Source organism: Panthera uncia, chromosome D2 (genome assembly GCF_023721935.1).
Source record: "Panthera uncia isolate 11264 chromosome D2, Puncia_PCG_1.0, whole genome shotgun sequence".
NCBI lineage: Eukaryota > Metazoa > Chordata > Mammalia > Carnivora > Felidae > Panthera > Panthera uncia.
In genome coordinates this window covers 84,692,661-84,717,328 of record NC_064818.1, presented here as the reverse complement: position 1 = coordinate 84,717,328, position 24,668 = coordinate 84,692,661, and the positions used below count along the sequence as shown (strand labels likewise).

At 50.6% G+C, this 24,668-nt stretch overlaps 1 protein-coding gene across 2 annotated transcripts in view; it reads right to left on the bottom strand.

Moving 5' to 3' along the window:
• The window catches only part of KNDC1 (kinase non-catalytic C-lobe domain containing 1), a 63,347-nt gene that overhangs the window by 29,285 nt on the left and 9,394 nt on the right, over positions 1 to 24,668 (bottom strand). For both annotated transcript variants that reach the window (XM_049645927.1, XM_049645928.1), the window contains exons 4-9: positions 13,160 to 13,312; positions 12,659 to 12,776; positions 10,761 to 11,410; positions 7,665 to 7,779; positions 6,867 to 6,938; positions 6,713 to 6,774 (exon numbers count right to left, since the gene is read on the bottom strand). In XM_049645927.1, the coding sequence (XP_049501884.1) occupies positions 6,713 to 6,774; positions 6,867 to 6,938; positions 7,665 to 7,779; positions 10,761 to 11,410; positions 12,659 to 12,776; positions 13,160 to 13,312 (1,170 nt within the window). The remainder of the gene's footprint in view (positions 1 to 6,712; positions 6,775 to 6,866; positions 6,939 to 7,664; positions 7,780 to 10,760; positions 11,411 to 12,658; positions 12,777 to 13,159; positions 13,313 to 24,668) is intronic.

Here is a 24,668-nt window from a genome sequence, read left to right as displayed (position 1 = left end):
CCGTGGGACCCTCCCACCTTCCGCTGTCCTCAGGCAGCTGGAGCCGCGGCTCGGGGTTCAGAGGCCAGGAGCCCCCCAAACCAGCAGTGTGCTGCTATTTAGCAGCAGGTTCTCTGAGCAACAGCACCTTCCTCGGGCACCTGGGCGGCTCTGGCGGTTAAGTCCGGACTCTCTCTCAAAAGTAAATAAACGTTAAAAAAAATACCTGTGTCTACACACATCAGTTTACTCTAAATGTTCCTGATGCAAATGATGGGAACCACACAGTTTAAAAAAGAGGGTAAGGTGTGATACTCTTTTTTTGTCAGCTGCAGAGAGCCAAGGGGTGTCACCGGACGTGGGCACTGATTTTCCAGCTCTTGTACCAGAAGTCACACAGGTGGCCCGACAGGCGTGCTGACTTCGTTTTCATTTAACTCAACGGGCGGGATGAGAGCGACCCGAGGAAGGCCCGGTGCGAGCTTCGCTGCTGTAAGCCGGCTGCTGTCCCGCCACCAGCAGTTCTGGAGGGTCACGGCAGGCGTGGAGCACCTCTGCGTTCAGCTGCATCGTTAACATTTCCTCCGTCCCCTCGTTAAGTCTGTGCAGCTGACCAGACCGCGTGTGCCGATCTCCCCAGTGTGGACGCTCCCTCGAGGCCACCTTCGAGCTGCTCAAGTGGTGCCAGTGCGCGGGGGCAGGGGCAGTGCCAGCGGTGCCCTCCAGGAGCGCTCCCACCGCCAGGAGCACAGGCCACCGTGCACGACAGTCACGCATGAATGCAATTATCAGCTGTAGATACTTATGAACGTTTTTAAAAAGCTAAACCTCTTATTTTGAGATAATTATGGATTCACATACAGTTGTAAGAAACAGTCCAGAGAGACTGTGTACCCCGGACCAGTTCTGCATGATAGTAACATCTTGCAAAGCTGCAGGACAACGTCCCAGCCAGGACGAGGCATCCACACGATCAAGGTACAGAGCGCTTCCTGCATGAGGCAGGGCAACAGCCCTCAGCCACGTGTACTTAATCCCTGGCAACTACTAATCTGTTCTCTGTTTCTTTAATTGTGCCATTTCACATAAATGGAATTACACAATATGTGACCTTTTGGGATTGGCTTTTAATTAAGTGGAGATCCTTCCAGGTTGCTGCCTTATCAATACCCCGTTCCTCTGACTGCTGGGTAGCAATCCATGGTGTGGATGGACCACAGCCAGTTTTACCATTCACCCCAGACAGACATCTGGGTTGTTTCCAGTTTGGGGCTATTCTGAGTACAGCTGCCGTGGTCGTTCGTGTGCATGATTCTGTGTGGACGTTTCATTTCTCCAGGATAAGCACCCGGGAAGGCAGTTTCTGGGCTGCAGGGTGGTCAAAGCATCTGCCGAGCTGTCTCCCGAAGGGCTGTGCCGACCACGATGAGCGAGAGCCCCCGCGGCTCCACATTCTGGCCGGCACGCGTGTGGTCGGTGTTGGGTTGTCGCCATTCCAGCCGGGGCCCAGGGGCCGCTTCCTGTTTTGCAATCCCAGGTGCCACAGGAGGTCGAACATCTTCCACATGCTCCTTAACCACACTCTGTCTTCTTCCGTGAGGGTCTGCACAGACCTTGGGCCCACTTTTTAACCGGGTTGTTTGCTTTTTTATTGTTGAGTTTTAAGAGGTCTTTGTGTGTGCTTTGCAAATATTTTCTATCAGTTCCTGGCTTGTCTTTTCACTCTCAATAATATCTTTTGTGGAGCAGAAGTTTGAAATTTTACTGAAGTCTAACATCAATTTTCTCTTTCATGGATCATGATTTTGTGTTGCGCCCAGAAGTTGTTGCCAGATTTCTCCATTATTTTCTAGGAGTTTTATGGTTTTGCATTTTGCATTTAGGTCTGTGATCCATTTTGAGTTAATGTTTGTGAAAGGTGCAAGGTCTCTGTCTAGATTCTTTTTTTTTTTTTTTTGCATGCAGACTTCCAGTTGTCCCAGCGCCATTTGTTAAAGAGACTGTCCTTTCTCCACCGAATTGCCTTTGCTCCTTTGTTAAAGACCAGTTGACTCTATTTGTGTGTGTCTATTTCTGGGCCCTCTATTCTGTTCCATTTATTTGTCTGTTCTTTTGTCAACACCACCCTGTCTCGACCATTATTGCTCTACGGTAAGTTTTAAAATTGGGTATTGTCAGTTTTCTGACGTTCTTCTTCTCCCTCAATATTTGCTGGCTGTTCTGGGTCTTTTATCTCTCCATACATACTTTAAAATCAGATCGTTGATATCCATGAGTAACTTGCTGGAATTTTGATTGAAATTGCATTTGATTTATACATCAGATTTGGAAGAACTGATACCTTAACAGTATTGAATATTCCTATCCATGAATATGGAATGTCTCTCTATGTAGGCTTTTCTTCCATTAGGGTTTTGTAGTTTTCCGTATAGATCTTATACATATTTTGTTAGATTTATATATAAGTAATTTTTTTTGGTATGAATGTAGATTGCATTGTGTTTGTAATTCCAAAATCCAATTGTGCACTGGTGGTAAACAGTAAAGCAACCGACTTTTGCATATTAACCTGCTATCCCGAAATCTTGCTATAGTTGCTTATTGGGGTGCCTGGGGGGTCTTAGTTAAGCGTCCAACACTCCGTTTTGGCTCAGGTCGTGATCTCATGGTTTGTGGGTTCAAGCCCTGCATCTGTCAGTGCAGAGCCTGTTTAGGTTTCTCCCCTGCCTCTCGCTCTGTCAATATAAATAAATAAATAAACTTAAAAAATTGTTTATTAGTTCCAGGAGATTTTTGTTGATTCTTTGGGATTTTCTAAATAGGCAATCATGTCACTTGTGAACAAAGACAGTTTTATTTCTTCCTTCTCAATCTGTACACGTTTTCTTTTCTTGTCTTACTCCATTAGCTAGGAATACCAGTATGATGTTGAATAGGAGTGGTGAGAATGACATTCTTGAGTTTTCCCCAATCTTAGGGGGGAAGCATCTAGTTTCCTCACCATTAATTATGTGAGCTGTAGGTTTTAGTAGATGTTCTTTATCAAGTTGAGGAAGTTTCCCTCCATTCCTAGGTTGCTGAGAGCTTGCATCCTGAATGTGTAGTGAATTTCATCAATAGCTTAGCGTCTATTAACACAAACACAACTTTTCTTCTTTAGCCCATTGATGTGATGTGTTAAATTAATCGATTTTCCATTGTTGAGTCAGCCTTTCAGGCATGGAATAAATCCCACTTGGTCAGTTTTTAATTTTGATGAAGTTCATTTTGCCCACTTTTCCTTTTGTGAAAAATGTAAGGATACTGCTTCTGGTGTCAAGGATGAAAGCTCTCTGCCTGGCTCTCCATCCCAGAGATTTTCTTGGATTTCTTTCGTCAGCATTTTGTAGCGTTCAGCATTCAGTCCTGTGTGTGCTTGGTTAGATTACATGTAAGTATTTCAATTTTTGAGTGATTGTACATTTACATAAAGTTTGTATCTTAATTAAATTTATATTTATATGTATATTTCAGCTAGGACAATAGAAGAAATGATTTATTGTACACGTTGCATTCTGAGTACAGGATTAGTCCTGAAAATCACAGATCCAGGGCAAAGGACCAAAAGGGACTGTTTTTGTATGAGCAAGGTGGGTCTCTCAAAGGTGGTTGTTGCAATCAGATGACGATGGATGTTTCTAGATCCATTTGTTTCTGAAACAAGATCTAGAAAGTAGGTGTGCAGTCCAATAATTGTGCCAGTGTCCCTGGCCTCTGGCTTTCCTTGTTTCCCCTCCCGTAGCTTCCATGGGTGCACAAGTTAGTGGTTTACTTGAACTTCTGCCTCATCGTTCTTCTTTTATGCTTCAGCCTGTGCATTTACTTCTTCCTCCACTTGGTTCATGGCCTGGAGGTTTCTGAGATGGTGCTAGTGCTGAGAGCACGCACTGTATTTTTAATTTTGGAGTCTGCATGTTCATTGCTAATAAATAGAAATACAACTTAGTTTTGAATGTTTATCTTATATCAGAACTCACTTATTAATTCTAGGAGTCCTTTGGTAGATTCCGTGAGTTTCTTTGGAGTTTTCCACATAGACAGGTCTTCTGTGATGGTATTATTTCTTCTTCCTGGCCTTTATGCTTCCTACTTGCCTTTTTTTTTTTTTTTTTTTTTTTTTTTTTTTGCATTATTGTAGTGGCTACAGCTTCCAGCAGTATGTTGAGTAGGAGCAGTGAGAGTGGACATCCTTGCTTTGTTCCCAGTCGTGGGGAAAGCATTTAGTCTTTCCCCATTGAGTATGATAGCTATAGGGTGTGTGTGTATGTGTGTGTGTGTGTGTGTGTGTGTGTGTGCGTGCATGTGTGTGTAGATGCTTTTTATTAAGCTGAGAAAGTTTCTTCTACTTGTATTTTTCTCAGGTTTTTGTTGTTGTTGTTATTATGAATGGGTGTTGAATTTTGCCAAATGGTTTTCCTGCATCAATTAATGTGATTATGGAATTTTTCTTTTTTTAGCTGGTTAATATGTTGGACTAATTGATTTTCAAATACTAAACCAGCCCTTTATCCCTAGAATACCCCCCCCCCCACTTTGTCATGGTGCATAGTTTTTATATATTGCTGAATTCTAGCTGCATATTTTGTTAAGGATTTTTGCCTTTATGTTCATGAGAGATGTTGCTGTGTGTGTGTGTACAGATGCCTCTATCTATCTATCTATCTATCTTTCATCTATCTATCTACATTGACAGTATATATATTAGCTTAATTAAATATATTGGGAAGTGTTTTCTCTTCTTTTCTTTTTTGGAAAAGATTGTGTAGAAATGGTAGTAATTTTTCTTTAAACATTGAGTAGAACTCCCCCGTGAAACTGCTGGGCCCAAAGATTTATTTTTTGAGACCTTTAAGTGTACAAATTCAATTTCTTCAATAGTCAAGGGCTGTTCAAAGATCTATTTCATATCGAATGCATTGTGGTAGTGTATGATTTCTGAAGAACTGGCCCATTTCATCTAAGTTGTCGAATTTATGTGTGTAGACTTATCTGTGGTATTCCATTATTCTTTCGATGCCTGAAGGGTTTGTCGGGGAATCCTCTGTGTCATTCCTGATATTAGTAATTTGTGTCTTCTTTTTATTGTTGTCAGTTTTGCTGCAAGTCTTCACATTTTGTTGGTCTTTACCAAGAACCACCTCTTCACTTCACTGTTTTCTCTATTGTTATTCCATTTTCATTGATTTCTGCTCTCGTCTTCATGACTTCCTTCCTCTGCTCTGGGTCTGTGTTGCTCTTCTTCTAGGTTCTTGAGGAGCTTAGATTACTGACTTGAGCGTTTACCTCTTTTCTCACATATGCAGTTAGTGCTACGAATTTCCCTCTTAGCCCTGCTTTGGCTGTATCCCACAGTGTCAACATTGGCATCTGTTGATTGTCTTTTTTCATTAGGTTTGAATCTCCCTGGTTCTTGGTGTGGCAAGTGACTTTTGGTTGAAACCTGGACATTTTCATGTTGTAAGCCTCTAGATCTTATTTAACTTGTTTTACCTGACTTTCTCTGACAGCACTGTCCGGAAAAGGAGACACCATCTTGTTATTGCCAGGTGGGGGCACAGTCCAGGTTCTGTATTTGGCCTCAACTGACACCTGAGGAGGGGGATCCTCTTTGCTGCTGGAGGGGGTGGGAATCCTGGCTCCCTGTTGGGCCTCCGGTGCCACACCTCTGGCCGGGAGGGGTGGGAGGACATCCTTTCTGCTCCTCACCTGCCTCCACTCCCAGCACGAGGTAGGGGTGGCCTTGTTGCCGCTGGGTGATGGTGGGAGTTCCAGCTCTCCATGAGGCGTCCCTTGGCAACACTTGGCCTCGAAGGGCATTTGCTACTGCAGGGGGTTGGGTGCAGTGGTGGGGGTCCAGGCTTCCCACATACATGATCTTCACCGCTTAATGGGCAGGGGTCCTTGGAATAGACCGGTGGGGGTGCTCAGCCTCCTCTGGCACCGCCTGGGTAGGCCCGCCCCTCTCCTCACCCCTTCCTCTGGCTCGAGTGCAGTACCTTTGCCTCCACGCATGAGGCAGAGAGAAGGAGCAGGGCCCTTACCACTGTGCCCTCCTCAGCCCGAGGCCCCGGCCAGGCTGCCTTCTGCTCTCTGCCTTGCACACTTCTCACGTTTGTTTTAGGGATGCGGGGTTTCTAGCTGTACTTAGTCGGGGAGTAGGAAGTGGAGTTCTACCTTGGTTTTGAATATAATTTACTTAATTTAAAGTTTGTATAATTTAATTTTTGTTTCATTTTGTTATTATTTTTTAAAGTGGGCTCCATGCCCAACGTGGGGCTTGAACGCACCACCCCAAGATCAAGAGTCACATGCTCCACCGACTGAGCCAGCCGGGCGCCCCGTAAGTGTGTACAATTTAATTTTTAATAACACTCTGTTTAACAAATGCCTTGTAAATATTCCTGAAAGTTCAGCCCTGAGCTCTCTTGAGCCAACACATACCGCCCAGAGCTGTCCATGCAGAAGCCCCCGCCCTGCCGCCCTCGGGAGGCACCTGCTGGGTGGACGCTGCCCAGGCCAGGAGAGCCAGGGCTGGGGAGGCGACTCCTGCACTGGGGGAGGGCTCCCTGACTCCCCCTGAGTCCCGGTGAGGGGCCCATGCCTCACCCCCAACCCCAGCTCTCTGGGCAGAAGGGGGCGCCACCGAGGGTGTGGGGCAGGAGGCCCTGGGAAGGGACGGGAAGGCCCCAGTTACCTTCTCCGTCACCAGCTCTTGGTCTGCAACTTCAGGAGCCAGAAAAAACGTGTCGTAAGTGCCTGAGAGAGAAAGGCCCAAGCTCTTAGTTTCCCTTTCAGCCTTGGGGGTCTGTGGTGGAGCACAGCTCCCGAGGGTGTCCCCGCGTACGCACCATTGGCAGGGGGTGGGCCGAAGAGAACGGCCCCGTCCTCGGCCACCAGCACGGAGTCCAGGCACAGGTATGCTGCAAGAGAAGGTGGGGTCAGGGTGGCCAGACTCACCGTGGGGACCCGGCTCTCCCGGAAAACCCGCAGTGGTGTGCTCAGGGTGGGGCAGCTCCCCCCCCAGCCCACAGCACCCCGCCCCCGCCCCCAGTCTCCAGGGAGCACAGCACAGGGGCCAGAGGCTGGACAGGGCCCGGGGAGGGCTCTTCGAGGCTTCCCCGGGCACATCAAGCTGGGAACTGCAAGCAGCTCAAGGAAGAGGAGGGGCACGGGGGGGACATGGCCCAGCACCCAGCGCTGCCCCCCTGAGGGGCCCCCGTCGAGGCTGCACCCCCAAGGCCTGGGGGTCACAGGACCGGACAGCAGACCTTCTCCTCATCGCCCTCCCCAGGACCTGGTAATCTCAAGGGCTGTCGGCCACCACGCTGTCCGGGAGGGCTGTGCTTCAGGGGGCTGCGAATCGGGGTAGTGTCTGAAATTCCCCCCTCTCCCTGGCCAACGTTGCTTCCTTGGGGACAGTGTCGCCCCATTGAGGGGATGTGGGCCATCCACACAGCTCACACTCTGCCCTGGGCCCCTCTGGTCCTGAGACCAGAGCAGACATGTCCAGGGCACCACTGGCTCACAGTGGGGACACAGCCGCCTGGCCCCAGGCCGGCCCCATGGCCCAGGTGCTCCTCTTGGTCTTGGCCTTGGAACATATCGGGGGGGCGGGCTGAACACGGAACCGCGGGGCAGAACTTCACCTGGGTGCTCGCTGTGTGCACGCAGAGCACTGAGACACGCGTGGGACAGAGCCCAGAGCTCATACTCCTTGAAGGGCCGGCCCAGCTGGCACAGGAGGTCCTGCAGGGAGATGCCCTGGTGGGGAGAAGTCACATCTCAGTGAGAGTGGGTACGTGGGGTCAGCTCAGCCCACCGCTGGGGGAGGGAACTGGGCGGGAACCACCTCGAATCAGGGTGGGATGTGCCTCCCACACAGTGCGCTCCTGACCAAGTGGGCCAAGTCCCCTCATGGACACGAGGGGGGAGGGCGTGAAGGATCAGAACCCCGTGCCCCTGGTGGCGATGTCAGACAGTGCAGCCGTGTGGACAACGGTGTGGCGGGTCCTCAAGATTAAACACAGGATCACCACGTGATCGGGCGATCCCACTTCCGGGCGCCCCCCCCCAAACTGAAAGCGGGGCCTCAGACAGACACCCCCATGTCCACAGCAGCAGATTCACAGGAGCCCACTGGTGGAAGGGACCCGAGTGTCCACCGTGGACGAGCGGGTGAACGCAGCGGCCCGTCCACACGGCACAACGTCCCCCAGCCTCACGGGAGGGAGACACCTGCCATGGGGCAGATGAGCCCTGAGGGCGCGATGCCCAGTGACAGAAGCTGGACACAAAAAGACAGGCCCAGTGTGACTCCACCCTCGCGAGGTCCCCAGAGCCATCACATTCCAGACACAGAGGGCAGATGGTGGGCGCCAGGGGCGGGGAGGGGATGGGGACCTGATCGGGGACAGACCTTCGGTTTGGGGGAATGGGAGAGTCCTGGGGATGGAGGGTGGGAGTGGCTGCCTGCGGGGTGACCGTGCTGGGTGCTCCAGACCGCATGCTCAACGGGTGAGAGGGCAAAGTTTATGTGACACGAGCTTTGCTTCACCCCCACCGTCCCTGCTACACACGGAAAAGTCCTGGAGTCAGAACGCACTCTGCTGGAAGGTAGTTTGCCACTTCGAGGCCACGGGAAGAGCTAGGACCACAGCCTCCACACTTGGGACACAGAAGTGCACGCTCTAGGGAAGGTTCCAGAGGCAGTGTCTCCACCCTTGACCCCGCTCCACGCGGGGTGCAGCCGCCTTGCTCCTTCTAGCCCCGTTTCTGCAGTGCCTGGCTGGCGGCCCACGTTCCGGGAGCGGTGCACCCCAAGCCTCCTGCTACATGTGGGGATTGAAGCAGCCAGCTCTGAACCCTGTTCACGCTCCGCAGTGGAGATCTGGGTGCCCTGATGCCTGGGGTGGGGGGAGGTCTGCGTGGCCCTGGTCCCACGGGGCCTCTGGGGCAGGGAAGCCTAGTGGTCAAGACAGTAGCTGGGCTCCCAGTCAGCCCTGCCCCTCAGTGGCTGCCCGCCCTCCAAGAGGGTGCATGGCCACTCTGTGCCTCAGTTTACCCATCTGGAAGGCGGGCCGTTGTGAGGCTGTTGGGCAGGGGAAGGTGAGCCAAGTCCAGGGCTAGGGTGTGTGACTGGGAGCTCTCTCTGCACAAGCTGGTGTGGAGGTCGGGTGGACGCAGGAGGCCAGTGGAGGCCGTGTGAGCTGAGTGGGGACACATGCATGTGCACGTTAAGCACGTGTCAGTGCACTGGGGTCGTCAGGACAGACATTTGCCTCACGGTAACTATGTTTTTTATGTAAATTACCCTCGGGTCCTTACCAGGATATGAATAGAAATATAAATCACAGACTCTTGACCTTTTGTCCTTTGGGTCAACAGAGCGTGGTGGGAAACACTGCCTTTGGTGCCCTGGTGAGGGCCCAGCGCTGCCCTGCAGCACACTGGCCCCCTAGGTGGCTTTGCCTGAGGACCTCATGGGGACAGAGCGTTGGGGACGGACCTGCTGAGCCCAGGTGTCGCCACACAGAAGGGCCTAGGGCCGCAGGCCCCTCAGAGCACACGTGGTTCAACTAAACACAGTGCAAACTCCCAGAACGGAGATGCCTGTCCGTCTCAGCAGATGGGGTGCAGCCACCAGGCCTGGGAGACCCCAGCTGCCCTGGGAGACCCCGTCCTGACAGCTGCACAGAACCCCAGCATCGATGAAGATCTGAGGGCGCAGGGCGCCACGCTTGACCCGTGAGCAATCCCAACTCGTGGTGTTAGTGCCTGACGTTGAAAACAAGCCTCAGAGGGAGTGCCAGGGTTTGGGGGCGGGGCGCCAGGGCGGGGGGGTGGAGCGCCAGGGCTGGGGGCGGGGTCCCAGAGGTGGATGCCCCTTCTGGGCCTGATGCTGCCCCGCTTCCCCCTGCGGAGGCAGCTCCCTGCGCATTGTTTGCGTAAGAAGAGGTGGTCTGACAGGCACGATGGAATACTCCTCGGCCACCAACAAGAATGAAATCTTGCCATTTGCAATGACAGATGAGTTAGAGGGTATGACACCAAGCGAGAGAAGTCAGTCAAAGACAGGTACCCTATGGTTTCATGCGTGTGAAACTTGGGAAACAAACAGATGAACATAGGGGCAGTGGGGCGAGAAGACAAGAGAATGAAACAAACCACAAGAGACTTAAAAACGGAGAACAAACCGAAGGTTGATGGAGGGAGGTGGGTGGGGGATGGGCTGGATGGTGATGGGCATTAAGGAGGGCGCTGTCTGGAGTGAGCGCTGGGTGAATCACTGGGTTCTACCCCTGAAACCCACGTTGCGATGCATGCTAACCAACTAAAATTTAAATTAAAGAAGATAAAAGAGCATTACCCCCCAGGCAGGGGTGTGCCTCTTTGGAGAATGCGCGGGGTGCTGCGTGCTGGGTGAAGCCAGGTGAGGCCTGGGCGTGTGGGGTGCTCTGTGGGACGCCCCCCCCGCACCCCCAGGGGGGCCACAGGGGAGGCTCTGGCCTGGCGTCACACCTGGGGCCACGCCTGGGGCCACACCTGTGGCAGGGGGAGGCGGTAGTCACAGCTTCCGTCAGAACCCAGGTAGCTTGCATACAGCTTGCACATTCCTGAGCAGGGGTGGAGGCTGACTCCCTTCCTTGTGGTAAAGGACCAGCAGTGGATGTGTGTGTTGTGTGCTGCCCCCCCCCCCCCCCCCCCCCCCCCCCCCCCCCCGGGAGGGGAACCGCGTCACCCACCTGCTCTGTGGCTGTGCTAGCCGGCTCCCCAGCTCCGTCCAGAATCCCCTCCTCAGCCCTGCAAGTCCCCGGTTCTTCGCCTGCATCTCCAGGGGCCTTGGGTCGGGGCGCGGGGCTTTCCTCCGTGGGGCCCCAGCCCGGCGCCCCAGACGCCCCGTCCCCACCTCTGCCGGCGCCTCCGGGTCCTCCCCGCCGGATCTCAGGCTCCTGCTCTGGCCGCAGTCTGGCCGAGGGCTGTGTCTTGTAGCTGGAAAGGCCATTCATCCCCTCCAGAAAGGGCTTCCTGGGGTCTGGAGGGAAGAGCTCCGATGGGGGCAGCTGGGGGCCCAGCGTCAGGCAGAGGGCGCTGGCCTCCGGGCCGTCGGGCAGGAGCCTGGGGAACGTCTGCACTTTCCTCAGGCAGCTCCTCTCCGGGTCACCCAGGGGGCGCTGGGCGTCCAAGACGAGGCTGGCCAGCCGCTCTCCGTTTCTCACGGGGGCCGACAGTAGGGGCTTGGAAGGCAGGGCCGCGGGCTGCTCCGGGGCGCTGTGGGCTTCGTGGGCGGGGCGCTGGGCCGGGCCTTCTGGGTCCGCGGTGCGGCCCCCGGGCTGCTTTCTGGGCCCTGTGCTTCCTGTCGCCGGCCTCCCGCTGCAGGAGCTCTCGCTGACATCTGGGCAAAAGCAAGGAGATTGCTGTGGGGGACGCGGCCAGTGACCCTGCGGGTCACCAGAAGGGATGGGGATTCCTCTGCTGCACTCCTGGGTCCCCCACTGCTCCCCCCCACATGCGTCACCATCTGTGTGTGCGCGTGTATATGCCTCCCGTCTTCATCCACCTCCTTGATCACAAAACCCAGCTGATTCTAAATACTGAGACTGCAGAGGGTCCGGGCCACGTCCCCAGCCTCCTTGAGCCCCTTCAGGGTTTTCCCAAGGTCACCCAAGCATCTTGTCCAAAGAGCCTTGGCTTTCTGGCACAATTACATAGTGATGTTCCCTGAAGGAAGACACTGAATCTGGCTGCAACCCTGCCCTGTCCTGGTGCACAATGTCCCCCACACGTGTCTGTGTCTGTGTGAACCACGCTACAGACACACGGCCCCTTTTGTGGCCTGCAGCCCGCGTGGTGGTGACCTCTCTCTGCTTCGCTGTTGGAGCCACGCCTCAGGCCCGTGGTCCCCGGTGTGGCGGGTCCCTCCGGCCACACGTGCCTCCCCCGAGGGCCCTCCAGGCTCCTCGATGCAGGCACAGGGCAGAGCGATGCGGGCATTTGTTCGGAAGGCCACCTGAGACCGTGCCAGAGTCTCACGTGAGCTGAGAAAGTCCCAGGTGCTTCAGCAACAGCTTCCATAGCAGAGAAGCAACGGGCCTCAGAGACACTGCGTGGTGTTGGCAAACGGAAACGAAGAGTGAAATGTCCCCGTGTCCAGGGACTGACCTGCTCACAGACTAGGACAGAGACAAGAGGCCTAATACCGGTCACTTCTCACCAGGACCTGGGTTTTCACCCCCAGCCGCACGGGGGTCTGCAAAGCGTGCACAAAGTGACTGAGAGGGTGAGTGTGTACGTGTTGATCTGCGTGCACGTTTGCACAACGGGTTTGTATGTGTGGGAGAGTGCTGTCTTTGTGCACAAGTGTGCATGCTTGTGTACGAGGATGAAGAGGTGTATGACTTTGCACTTTCATGCGTGTTAATGTGAGTGTGAACACGTGTGCTTGTGGGGCACACGTGGTCTGTTTGCATGTGTACACGTGGGTGTTTCATGGTGTGAGAGTACAGAGGTGTGAACACGTGTGTGATCTGTGCTGAGACCTGTGCACGTTCACAGGCACGTATGTGAGTGGGTATGTGCAGGCGTGCGCACGTGTGCGTGACCATCTGTGCGCATGTGCGCGTACGTGTGTGCGTGTGCTTACCTTGAAATGCTCCGAAAGACTCAATGGAGAGCACCCTCCTCCCGACGGCCGAGAGGCTCCGGCACAGGCGGCAGGAGGACGTGAAAAGCATCTTCTTTTCACACAGCGCTATGATGCTCTGCAGACATGTGTGTGAGCGCCTCAGCCGGGACCGCTCACCACGAGGAAGCCCTGTGGCCGACAGCCCGCCCGCCCGCCACATCTACTTTCTGGCATAAAAACACCCTGTGTCCTGGGATTACGGGAAACCAGGAGATTCTGTTTAGCCCATGAGAATTATAAGCCACGCCTCTTCATAATAACAATGCATAATAAGAAATCAAGTTCTGGTTTAAGCAAGATGCAATGCCACCGAATCCCAGGGGGAGAGCCCGTATGACAGAGGGGCGAGGTATGGGGACAGGAGGGTCCCGTGGGTGTGTGCTGGGGCATCGGGGCCGTGGGGAGGGTCTCAGGTCTCGGCCTGGGGTTGAAGTGCGGGGATGGCCGACGAGTCTTTACCTGGAGGTCTGGCCGGTCCCTGGGGTTCTCTGCCTGCATCTGGCTCAGTAAGGCCTCCAGGTCCTGGCTCAGCCTGGGCTCGGGCTCGGGCTCGGGCTCGGCCACATACTCGAGGGCCGCCTTCAGCGTGGCCCCCAGAGAGTAGATGTGAGCCTGCGGCACCAAAGAGCCTGTCGGTGCCGTGGAGCGTGGCTTGTCCCCACACGGCCTCTGCTCCTCTGGCCAGGAACGGGTGTTTTCGGGGACCACGGCTGCTCTGTAGGGCCGGCGCAAGCACGGCCAAGGTAGCGCCTCCCCCCACCGCGGGGCCCCAGGTGCGTGGGTGTGGGGTCTGTGCTGGCCCGGCTGCGCCCACCGGTGCCCCTCCCGGGCTCCCGGCTCACCCCAGCCCCCACCCAGGGTGCAGAGACGCTAGGGTCCCACCTGTGAAGGCTGCCGTGTCTCTGAAGGGCGGAGTCTTCTATTTTTAAACCTGCATTTCTCTCATTGTGAATGAGACTGAGCATCGCTGGGCACGGATTTAACTTTTCCTCTTTCTGCCCACTCGCGGACTCCCTACCTCCACCGCGTCGTGGCCTGTTTGGGGCGCACGCTTGGCGCACTGGGGATCGGGCTCCTGGTCTGTGTGCCACACATATGTTCTCTCCACTTGTCACTTAGCTTTCGACGCGGTTCGTGCAGTTTTTGACATTCAAAACTTCCTTTTGTTTTAAGTTTTTACTTTTATTTAAGTAGTCTCTATACCTAAGGTGGGGCTCGAACTCACGACCCCGAGACCGAGAGTCGCACGGTCCTCCAACTGAGCCAGCCACGCGCCCCTTGACCTTCATAACGTCTAAGGTTTAATTTGTGAAATCAGACACTTTTTCTTCAGCTGCTTCTTAGGAGGAACCTCCCTAACCCGAGATGATAAAGACAGCTTGCTTTTGTTTCCTCCAATATTTTATAATTTGTACACACCCAGCTCTGATCCATTTGAAGTGTGTCAGAGTGCTGGCGTGCTGCAGGGTCTGGGCTTCTTTCCCTCCTGGTAGAGGGCACCCCCTGGCACCATTTAAAGAAGATCCCACCCTCTGCTGCTGAGCCACTGCCCGTCCCGCTGGCTCCCCTGGGACCCTGAGAACCAGCTGGCCTCTCCTCCTGTCCTCCTGTCCAGACGGTGCTATTTTAATTATAGTAGCTTCAGAGTGTATTTTCACGTCCTGAGGACAAGTTGTCATTCCTTTTTTTTCTTAAAAAGTTTGATTATTTTCACATTTGTCAGGTTTTAGAAAACAAATATAAGTTCTCCTATTCCCATTGAGAAAACAAACTAAAAACAGTTGGGATTTTATTGTAATTGCACTGACATCGCAGAATTCTTACAAGATAAAATGCTTAGGATGTCACCAAGATGGCCACCAACATGTCCCAGGGCCTGTTCCTCAACAGCAATTCAACCTCCGTCCATGGCCAAGAGCCTCTCTGTGGGGGTTGTGGGAGCCAGTGTCTCCCACCAAGGGAACCTGGAGGGAGTGTCGCCCACCTGTGTGTCAGGTAATAGGCAAGACAGACCTCGGTCCTGGCTGTGGACCCTAGTGCTGGACTAACCGGGAAAAAAAGACAAGACTCGAATTAACAGAATCGGAAGGGAACGAGGAGACATTACAAGTAACACCACAGAAATCCACAGGATCTTAAGAGACTAGTACGAACAACTGCGCGGCAACAAATCGGATAACCTAGAAAAAAGTGGATAAATTCCTAGAAACATAAAACACACCAAGACTGAACCATGAAGACATCGAAAATCTGGACAGACCATTACTAGAAAAGAGATTGAATCTGTAATCAAAGACCTCTCAACAAAGAAAAGCCCAGGACCAGATGGTTTCCCTAATGAATTCTACCAAATATTTAAAGAAGAATTAATACCAATCCTTCTTGAATTCTTCCAGAAAATTAAAGACAAGGGAACACTTGCAAACTCATTTTGTGAGGCCAACACTACTCTGATACCAATGCCAGATAAGGAACCAAAAGAAAACTATAGGCCAATATCCCTGATGAACATAGATGTATAAATTCTCAGCAAAATGTCAACAAACTGAATTCAACAACAATCATAAGGATCACGCACCACGGTCAAGTGGGATTTGTCCCAGGGTTGCAAGGGTGGTTCAGCACCTGCACATCAGCCAACTTGATGATGACATTAGTAGAATGAAGGATGAAAATTGTACGACCACCTCAGTAGGTGCAGCAAAAGCATTTGACAAAATTCATCATCTTTCATGATAAAAACTCTCAAGAGACCGAGTGGGGAAGAAACATATCTCAACATAACAAAGGCCGCATGTGACAAGCCTCCCCAGCTAACATCACACTCAACGGTGACAGGTTGAGTCCTTCTCCTCTAAGATCAGAGCAAGACAAGGGTGCCCACTGTCCCCTCTCCTATGCAACACAGCCCTGGAAGTCCCAGACAGAGCAATCAGGCAAGAAAAAGAAATAAAATACATCCAAATCAGAAGGGAAGAGGTAAAACTGTCTCTATTTGCACACAATATAATCCTACATACAGAAGAGCCTGACGAGTCTACCAGAACCCTGTTAGAAGGATCAACAATTCCGTAAAGTTGCAGGACACAAAATCCATATGCAGAAGCCAGTTATCTTTGGTCCACTAACAATGAAATATAGGAAAATAAATACAGAAAACAATCCCATTCACAATAGCGTCAAAAACATAATTAAGAATAAATCTAACCAAAGAAGTGAAAACTTTGTACATTTAAAAGTTTAAGACTTTGGGGCACCTGGGTGGCTCAGTCGGTTGAGCGTCCGACTTTGGCTCAGGTCATGATCTCACAGTTTGTGAATTCAAGCTCCGCATCAGGCTCTGTGCTGACAGCTCGGAGCCTGGGGCCTGCTTTGGATTCTGTGTCTCTCTCCACCCCTCCTCCACTCATGCTCTTTCCCTCTCTCTCCCTTTCTCTCAAAAATAAATAAACATTAAAAAGATTTAAAAAAAGTTTAAGAACAAAAAAGTTTGGTGAAAGAAATTAAAGAAGACACAAATAAATGGGAAGAGACGCCATATTCCCGGGCTGGAAGAATTCGTATTGTTAAATTTTTGTATTGGTATTGTTAGTACTTTTAGAATTAGTATTGTTAAATATTTGTCCATACTACCCAAAGTCATCTATAGATTGAATGCAATCCCTATCAAAATTCTGATGGCATTTTTCACAGAAATAGAAAGAAATAGACCCCTAAATAGCCAAAGCAATCCTGAGAAAGAAGAATAAAGCTGGAGGCATCACATGTCCTGATTTCAAAGCTATAGCAGTCCAAACAGCATGGTACTGGAATACAAACAGACACACAGACCAATGGAACTGAATTGAGAGTCCAGAAATAAACTCAAGTCTATACAGTCAACCAATATTTGACAAGGGAGCCAGTAATACTCCATGGGGAAAGGACAATCTCTTCAATAAATGTTGGGCAACTGGATAATCACCTGCAGAACAAAGAAGCTGGACTATCTTGCACCACTTACAAAAATGGACAAAAATGAACTCAAAATGGATTAAATATTTAAAACAAAATTTAAAGTTTTTTTTTTTTTATTTGAGCTGTTGAAATTAAAATAGCAATGCAATCTCACTGGAACAATTGGAACATTACTGCACAAAGATGTATAAAAGCAAAGATAATTGATCACCTTTCCTCCAATGCTATTTCAGTGATAACAGTGTGATATGCACTCTTGTTCACACATGAGAAAAAAAATTAAAATAGGCAGAATCTCAGACAAAACCAGAGAATCCCAAAGTGCTTGAGACTTTTCAGCAAGATCAAAGCCGACCAGAATTACCTTCTTTGTTTTGAAATTTTTTTTAACATATATTCATTTTTGAGAGACAGAGAGACAGAGTGTGAGCAGGAGAGGGGCAGAGAGAGAGGGAGACACAGAATCCAAAGCAGCTCTAGGCTCTGAGCTGTCAGCACAGAGCCCGACACAGGTTTCCAACCAACAATCTGTGAGATCATGACGTGAGCTGAAGTTGGACGCTTAATGAACTGAATCACCTAGGTGCCCCCAGAATTATCTTCTTTGGATTGAATCTTAATATAGAAAGATCTAGACTGAAGGCTTGGGGCTAGAGTCAGGCAGAGGTCACAAAAGGGCACCAAGAGAAGCAGACCTTGAGGATTTAGTTCTAGACAATTAGCCCTGAGCAGAATCCTAGATGCTATACATTTGGATTTTTCAATTTTGATTTTCTTAACCAAGCTTCACAGAAGGAGGCATATGGTGACATGGCAATCAGTGACTGCCATGTATCCTTACGACAGCTCTTACCACCAAAGTGTATTTAATATGATGTTTTTGTGGGCATGATTATATTGTGGAAAAATTCAAAAATCAAGAAGAGAAGAGACATGATCCCGACTGTCAGAGCACAGGAAGAGAAGTCATGGACCAAGGGGCAGATGAACAAGTAAACAATCAGCAGAATGAACCAAGGACTTAATAGCGGTGTGTGCGGAGTGGTGTGGGAGGAGGGTCTGGTTCAGGTGTATTTTTGGACAAGATGGGCCTGGAGAGGAACATGCAGCGACCTCTGCCTAGTGCCTTTGCCTAGGGAGGTGCTGGAAGGAAAACTAATCTCTCATGCAGAGATACATTTCAGTATGAATCCCATGGAGCATGATCCCACGATGCCCAAGTTATCTCTTTGGGGCTTTTGACTTGCAATGTGCTATCCAAATTGTGAGATCACAAATACCATCAAAGCTACAAAATGTATCTGTCTACTCCATGGGAGAATTTGAGGAAATAACCCTTCTTTCTTCCCTTCCCTTCCTATCTATCTATCTATCTATCTATCTATCTATCATCATCATCTCCTATCTACTCATCAATGATTCATCTATTTATATAATCCTATGTATGTATGTATATACAAAAAATGGATTAAAGACTTAACATAAGACCCCAAGCCATAACATTCCTAGAAGAAAACACAGGGAAGAAGCTCTGAGACATTGGTCTTGGCAATGAGTTTTTGGATGCGACACCAAAGCACAAGCAACAAAAGAAAAAACAAATAAGTGGGATGACAGCAAATAACAAGCTTCTGAAGAGTGAAGGGAACAGTCGACATAATGGAAAGACAACCTACAGAAAGGGAGAACATATTTGTAAGCCACCTGCCTCATAGGCAGTTCATATCCAAAATATATGAGGAGCTCAGACGACTCAACAGCAAGGAAACAATCTGATTTAAAAAATGGGCAGAGGGACTGAATGGAGGTTTTCCCAAAGAAGACATCCGCATGGCCGACAGGTGCCTGAAAAGATGCTCACCATCACTCACGATCAGGGAAACGCAAATCAAAACCACACCTGTTAGGATGGCTATTATTGAGAAGGCAAGGGGTGATATGTGTTGGTGTGGATGTGGTGCTGGTGGGAATGCAAACTGGTGCAGCCAATGTGGAAAACAGCACGGCGATTCCTCAAAAATTAAACACAGGATAACCCTATCATCCAGCCATCCCACTTCTGGGTACATGTCCAAAGGAAGTGAAATCAGGCAATCGAAGAGCTGTGTGCACCCCATGCTCACGCAGCTTTGCTTACAAAAGCCAAGAAGTGGAAGCAGCCTGTCTGTGTTTGGAAGAATCAGCAAAGAAAGGAGCATCATTCAGCCACAGGAAAGGATGGCCCGTGAAGGCATTAGGCTGTGTGAGATAAGTCTGACACAGGAGGACAAATGCTGGGTGCTCTTACTTCTACGTGGAATCTAAAAAAGCCAGACTCACAGAAACAGAGAGTGGAGTGGAGGTTGCCAAGGGCTGGGGGTGGAGGAAACAGGGAGATGTTGGAGACAGGACCGAAACTCACGCTTATAAGATGTGTAAGTTCCTGGCATCCAACGTGCAGCTTGGTGACTACAGTGAACAACACTGTATTATACACTTGAAGGTTGTTAAGAGAGTAGATGCTAAGTGTTCTCACAACCAAAAAAATGGTAATGACGTGATGGAGGTGTTAATTAACCCTATTAGTAGTGTGAATCATTTTGCAAGATACAAATGTATTAAGTCATTAGTTTGTACGCAAACTTGTGCAACGTCATACGTCAGTTATGCCTCCCAAAAGCTGGGGCAAACTCAGATGCAGGATGGGGTCTGTCTCCTCCTTTTCTCTCATCCTATTTTCTTACCTTTGGAAAAGCGGTTCACTTTACATTTCTATCCTTCCTGCTGTATTTACTCCGGACTTTCTATAGTTGTTGTTGCTGTTATAAATGAAACATTTTCCATTTCATCTCTAACCAGTAATTACCAATACAAAAAGAAGCTACTTATTTTTTTGGGATGTATCTTGTTTCTACCTGGCCTCTGAAGCCTCTTATTCTGTCATTTTCCACTGAAGCCTCTTAGACTTCAGGCCCACAAACTTGCTCTCTACAGACAAGGCAATCCTGTCCCCTGACCCCACACACCAACCAGTGTTGGCATCCCGCTGCCTGCTTGGGCCCCCATGTACATGGCTGAGCTGCACTGATGACTCCCAAATCCATCCACTCTCCCCATGCCCAAAGCTGGGCCGCTGGGCCACTACCCCACCTCTCACAGAAGACATTGGAACTCCCAGCCCTGGTCCCCAAGAAGAGGGCAGCCTTCTCTCTCTTTTCACACACTGACCATGTCGATCACACCCCGGGGCCCCTGCCTGGGGTCCCACACAGCCAGTGTCCAGGGCTTCCTGAAGGGGCCAAACTTAAGTCAAGGGGCTTCAAGGACTCGGGCAGATGCCTTGTTTTAGGGACCTTGCTGGTTGCTAATGCTTGGCGTAGAAGGAGAGGCAAACCCTATGAGGCCCTACCTGTAGGACTCCAGCCGGGACTATGAGCTGTGGGGGTGCAGTTCTGCCCACCACCCTCATCACAGCTCTGAGAATAAAACCTGTCTCTGTGCCTGCAAGGCCAGGGTATCTGCTTCTGCCTTTACCACTCCCTATTTCCCTTCAGGAACACTGGTACCCATCTATCCAACCACCTGTCTATGGTCATCCATCTACTCACCCACACATCCATCCATCCATCCATCCATCCATCTACACATCTATCCATGCATCCACCCACCCACCCACCCAAACATCCATCCATCCACTCATCCATCATTCCATATCTTTTAGTTTGACAATAACTCAGCAAATAAACTTCTTATTGGTTGTTGGATGACACTGTCCATGACATACTGGCCAATATCAGCATCTTTGCCACTCAAGCATTTTTGCACATTTCCTTCTGTCTTGGAAGCCCCTCCCAGGTCTCAATCTGGTGAACCCTACTCACCCTTCAGGTTCCAACCTGAATATCACTTTCTCATAGAGTGGCCTCCAGGGACTTTTGACCTGGCTGGGGACCCTGTCATCTCCTTGAAAGGCCCCATTCTCCTCTCTCAGGACCCAGCCCACTGCCTACATCAAGTCTATCCCCTGTGAAAGACCATGACTCCCATGAGGCAGGAGCCCATCTGTTCTGTTCACTGTGAGGCCTGACATACATGTCTGTGGACAAATGGCAGTGGGCAGTAATAGTGGGTGGCGGATGTTGAGGTCATCCTGGCTAGGCTCCACTGGAACCCGAACATACTCAGGGTGATAAGGTCCAGAGAAGACTCCTGTAGCAGTCGGGGGCTTGCCTGGGGCAGGCCTTGAATGTTGGTCATGGGTCATAGTTTTAGCTTTTGGAAACTAGCCCATCTCTGGGGTTTCCTGAGCAAGGGTTGAGATGTTCAGAGGATGGTCCCAGGAGGGCCAGCTTCCATGCATCTTGGGTTTTAGGGAGACTGAAGGGTCAGCCCAGCAGTGGGTGGGTGGTGGGGTAGGGTCACAAGGGGGAATTCAGTATGAGGACTTGAGGACTGCTACCTATCTTTGTCCTCTCTCCGGGGCAGATGTGGGGGCAAGACCAGGCCGGCAGGGGCTGGTGGGCAGCAGCATGAGTTGTGCCAGCTACAGGTCTGGAAGGTGTGTGGTGGGCAAGGGGATGGGCTCAGTCCTGACATGCCCAGCAAGTGTTCCAACGGGCTGCACCCGCACAATAGTGCAGAGACACAGAGGTCAGGGCCAGAGGCGTCTTGGTGCCAACAGCAGCAGTGGCACGAAGAAAACACATTTGCCACCATGGTTCCTATGGGCAGGGGGTTGCCACCCCAGGACGCAGGCAGGAGCAGGTGCCTGGGCAGGCCTGACGAGCCCATGTGACATGTGCAGTTATTCCTGGAGACCTGGAGACCTCCAGATGTGACGCTTAGGGATGTTCTGACAGCCCCAGGAACAGGCACCAGCATGAAGCTAATACAAGAGTAGAACAGAGACCCTGGAATCACAGGGCTGATGGGGGATGCATGGGACCCCATGCAAACACTGGGACCGAGGCATCAGTGCACTCTGCAGTCCCCTTTCACGTGTCAGGTAAGAAGGATTGTTTGCTCCATGGACGGAAAAACAAAGAAAATCACCTATCACCCGTTGGGAATTAAGATAACTCAGAAAACAAGACTTTTCATCATAGGAAGATTTTAGAGATGTGAAGCATTTAAGACTTGGGAACCCTGCTTGTCACTGTGGACAGGCTGGGTTGTGGACTCTATCATGGACCCACCTGGCCCTGCACCCCATAGGGTGCTGCCATGCTTGTGACATGTGTGTCTCTGTATGTGTATTACACCTCAAAAAAAGGCAGAAAAAACTCAACCCATTCTTGTTGCCAAACAACTCATAGGCTAAAGAAGAAATCCCAGTGGGAATTAAAAGAAATACTTAGAAGTAGAAAATACTGCAGATGCTACGAGGCAAAGCTTGCAGGATGCAGCTAAACCTATGTTTTGAGGGAAATTCATAGCCTTGGATATAAATGTTCATATCAGAAAGGAAGATAGGCTGAAGACAGACGAGCTGAGTGTCCAACTTATTTTAGAGAAGGGATACTTACCAAACTCAAAACAAGGAAAAGAGAATGGAAAGTAGAGCAGAATCAGTCGAAAAAGAAAATGAAAGATCATGTGGTATAAAGTGGGCTCTTTGAAAAAACTAACAAAGTAAAACCCCCCAGTGCGACTGACAAGTGCAAGGGAAGAGAATTTAAATTATCCAATGCCCCACAGACAGTGCAGGGACTAAGAAGGGACACTGTCTACAACCAAACACTGATGCCTTAAAAAACAATTAAAAATGGGTACATTTCAGAAATATTCAGCTTATCAGAGAGCTGATTCAATGAGAAATACAAAATAGATGGACCCTGTAACTGTTAAAAATTGAGCAGCACTGAAAGAACTTCCTTCAAAGGGAACAGGTGGCCCCATAAGTAAGTGGGACCGGCCCTCCAGGAGCGGTGTGCCCTGTCGTTACATAAACCCTCCCAGGCAGGGGCAGGGGCGCTCGCACAGACTGAGAGGGCCCTGCCCCCAGTACCAGTCGGAAACGGCACAAAACCCCAGAGTAAGCACCAGCAGATCCAGTGCAACAGTGCACCAAGAAGATAAGACAGCTGGCCTGGTTTCTCTAAGCAGGAAAGGATGAACTGACATTAGAAAATAAATGCGTAAGTATTAAAAATCTCAATGATCAATTCAAAGGGTGCAGAAACATTTTCGTAAAGCCTAAGGTACATTCGTGATAGGACACGGCACAGAAGGCAGGCACATAGCAAACGCCGCCCTGGCTTTTCCCCCCAGAAGGGGAGAAGCAGCACTTTCTGAGCCCCGTGTCCCTGAGGCAGGATGCGGGCCCGCTACACTGTGTTACCTGGCACCTTGCTGCGGCTCCTGTGGGCACAGAGCAGGATGGGAAGGGAGACGTGATGCAAAACCTTTGCACAGGCTGGTGACCTGGTTACTTAGATAGAAAAGCTAAAGAATCTGTAAGTTATGGGAAATAACGAAAGAGTTTAGCAAGGTGGATGGACATAAGATTGAGATAATAAGTGAGTTGTGTTTCCAAAGACTAGCAACAAACAAGCAGAAAAATGCAATGACAAGATGACCATCAATTTAGAATAGAAGCAGAAAATATCCAGTTCCAGAGCATAAACTAATAAGTGATATTCAAGACTCCTACAGTGAAAAAATGTTACTGAGATCTAAATAAATGAAAAGGAAGAAGTGTTTATGGAGAAGAACTTATAACGACTGAATTCTCCCCAAAGTGACTGACAGATTCAATAGAGGTGTTTTTTTAATGTTTATTTATTTATTTTGAGAGAGAGAGAGAGAGTGGGGGGGGGTGGTAGAGAGAGAGAGGGAGAGAGAATCCCAAGCAGGCTCTGTGCTGTCATCACAGAGCCCAACGTGGGGCTTGATCCCATGAACAGCGAGATCGTGACCTGAGCCGAAACCAAGAGTTGGACACCCAACCGACTGAGCCCCCCAGATGCCCCTTGATTCAGCAGAGGATTTTGTGGAACCTGATAGCTACTTCTCAGATTGACGTGCAAGAGTGAAGGCTGAGCAGAGTCAGAACACTTGAAAAAGGACAGGAGCGGGTGCCCAGCCGGGAGGGCTGGGTCTGGGGCAGGGGCCAGGAGCACGGAGCCGGGAAGCCCACCCTGCTGTCCAGAGCTGGGTGCACAGCGGCTGTGGCCAGCATCGGGGTTGGCAGGTCCAGGAGCGGGTATCCACAGGGAAACGCATAAAACCGGGCCCTTACCTCAGCTACAGAAAAAAGTCAATTATGTAGAAATTATGAGCACGTCTCTGTTAGCCCTTGGGGGTGGCGAGGTTTCTTAAGGTACAACAAGTACTAACAACGAGAGAAAACATGAATAAATTTGACTATATTAAGGCTGAGAGGAGATTATACTAAGGCAGGAGACCTCCAAGGGGCCCCTCCTGGGGCGAACGGTTTTCAGGGTGACCGGGTCATGCTCTTTGCCGCCTCTGTGTCGTGCGGTCCGAGCGCACCCTGGACCTTCCGGGGTATACCCGCGGTGCCATCGCAACAGGCCACACGCTGCCGTGGAAACCACGCTGGCTTCCACAGAGCAGGGCGCTACGGGGCTTGCAGACGTGTGAAACAGCCCCACTCTTCTCGCTGTTTTCTTGGGAAAATGCTGCTATTGCTAATAGAAATACGGCCTGTGTGTCAACAGTCAGCAGTTTATTGCTATTTTTAAGTGAATTACTAGGTAACCGCTTCCCACGTCTCAGCCCTGGTCTACACCACGGACCGGTAGGCGTAACCCGCACAAACAGGAGCTCTCTGGCTCTGGCTGCTCTGCGATTTGCAGGGGCGTAAAGGGGTCCCGAGAGCCAAAGAGGCTGAGAGCCGCTTGCTGCCTTAAAGACGGTGTGAAGACAAGTTACAGACGAGACCTTTACGGTCCGGCAAGACGGTGAGACTCTGAAGAAAAGCACGAGGAGGGGCGCCTGGGTGGCACAGTCGGTTAAGTGTCCGACTTCAGCCAGGTCACGATCTCGCGGTCCGTGAGTTCGAGCCCCG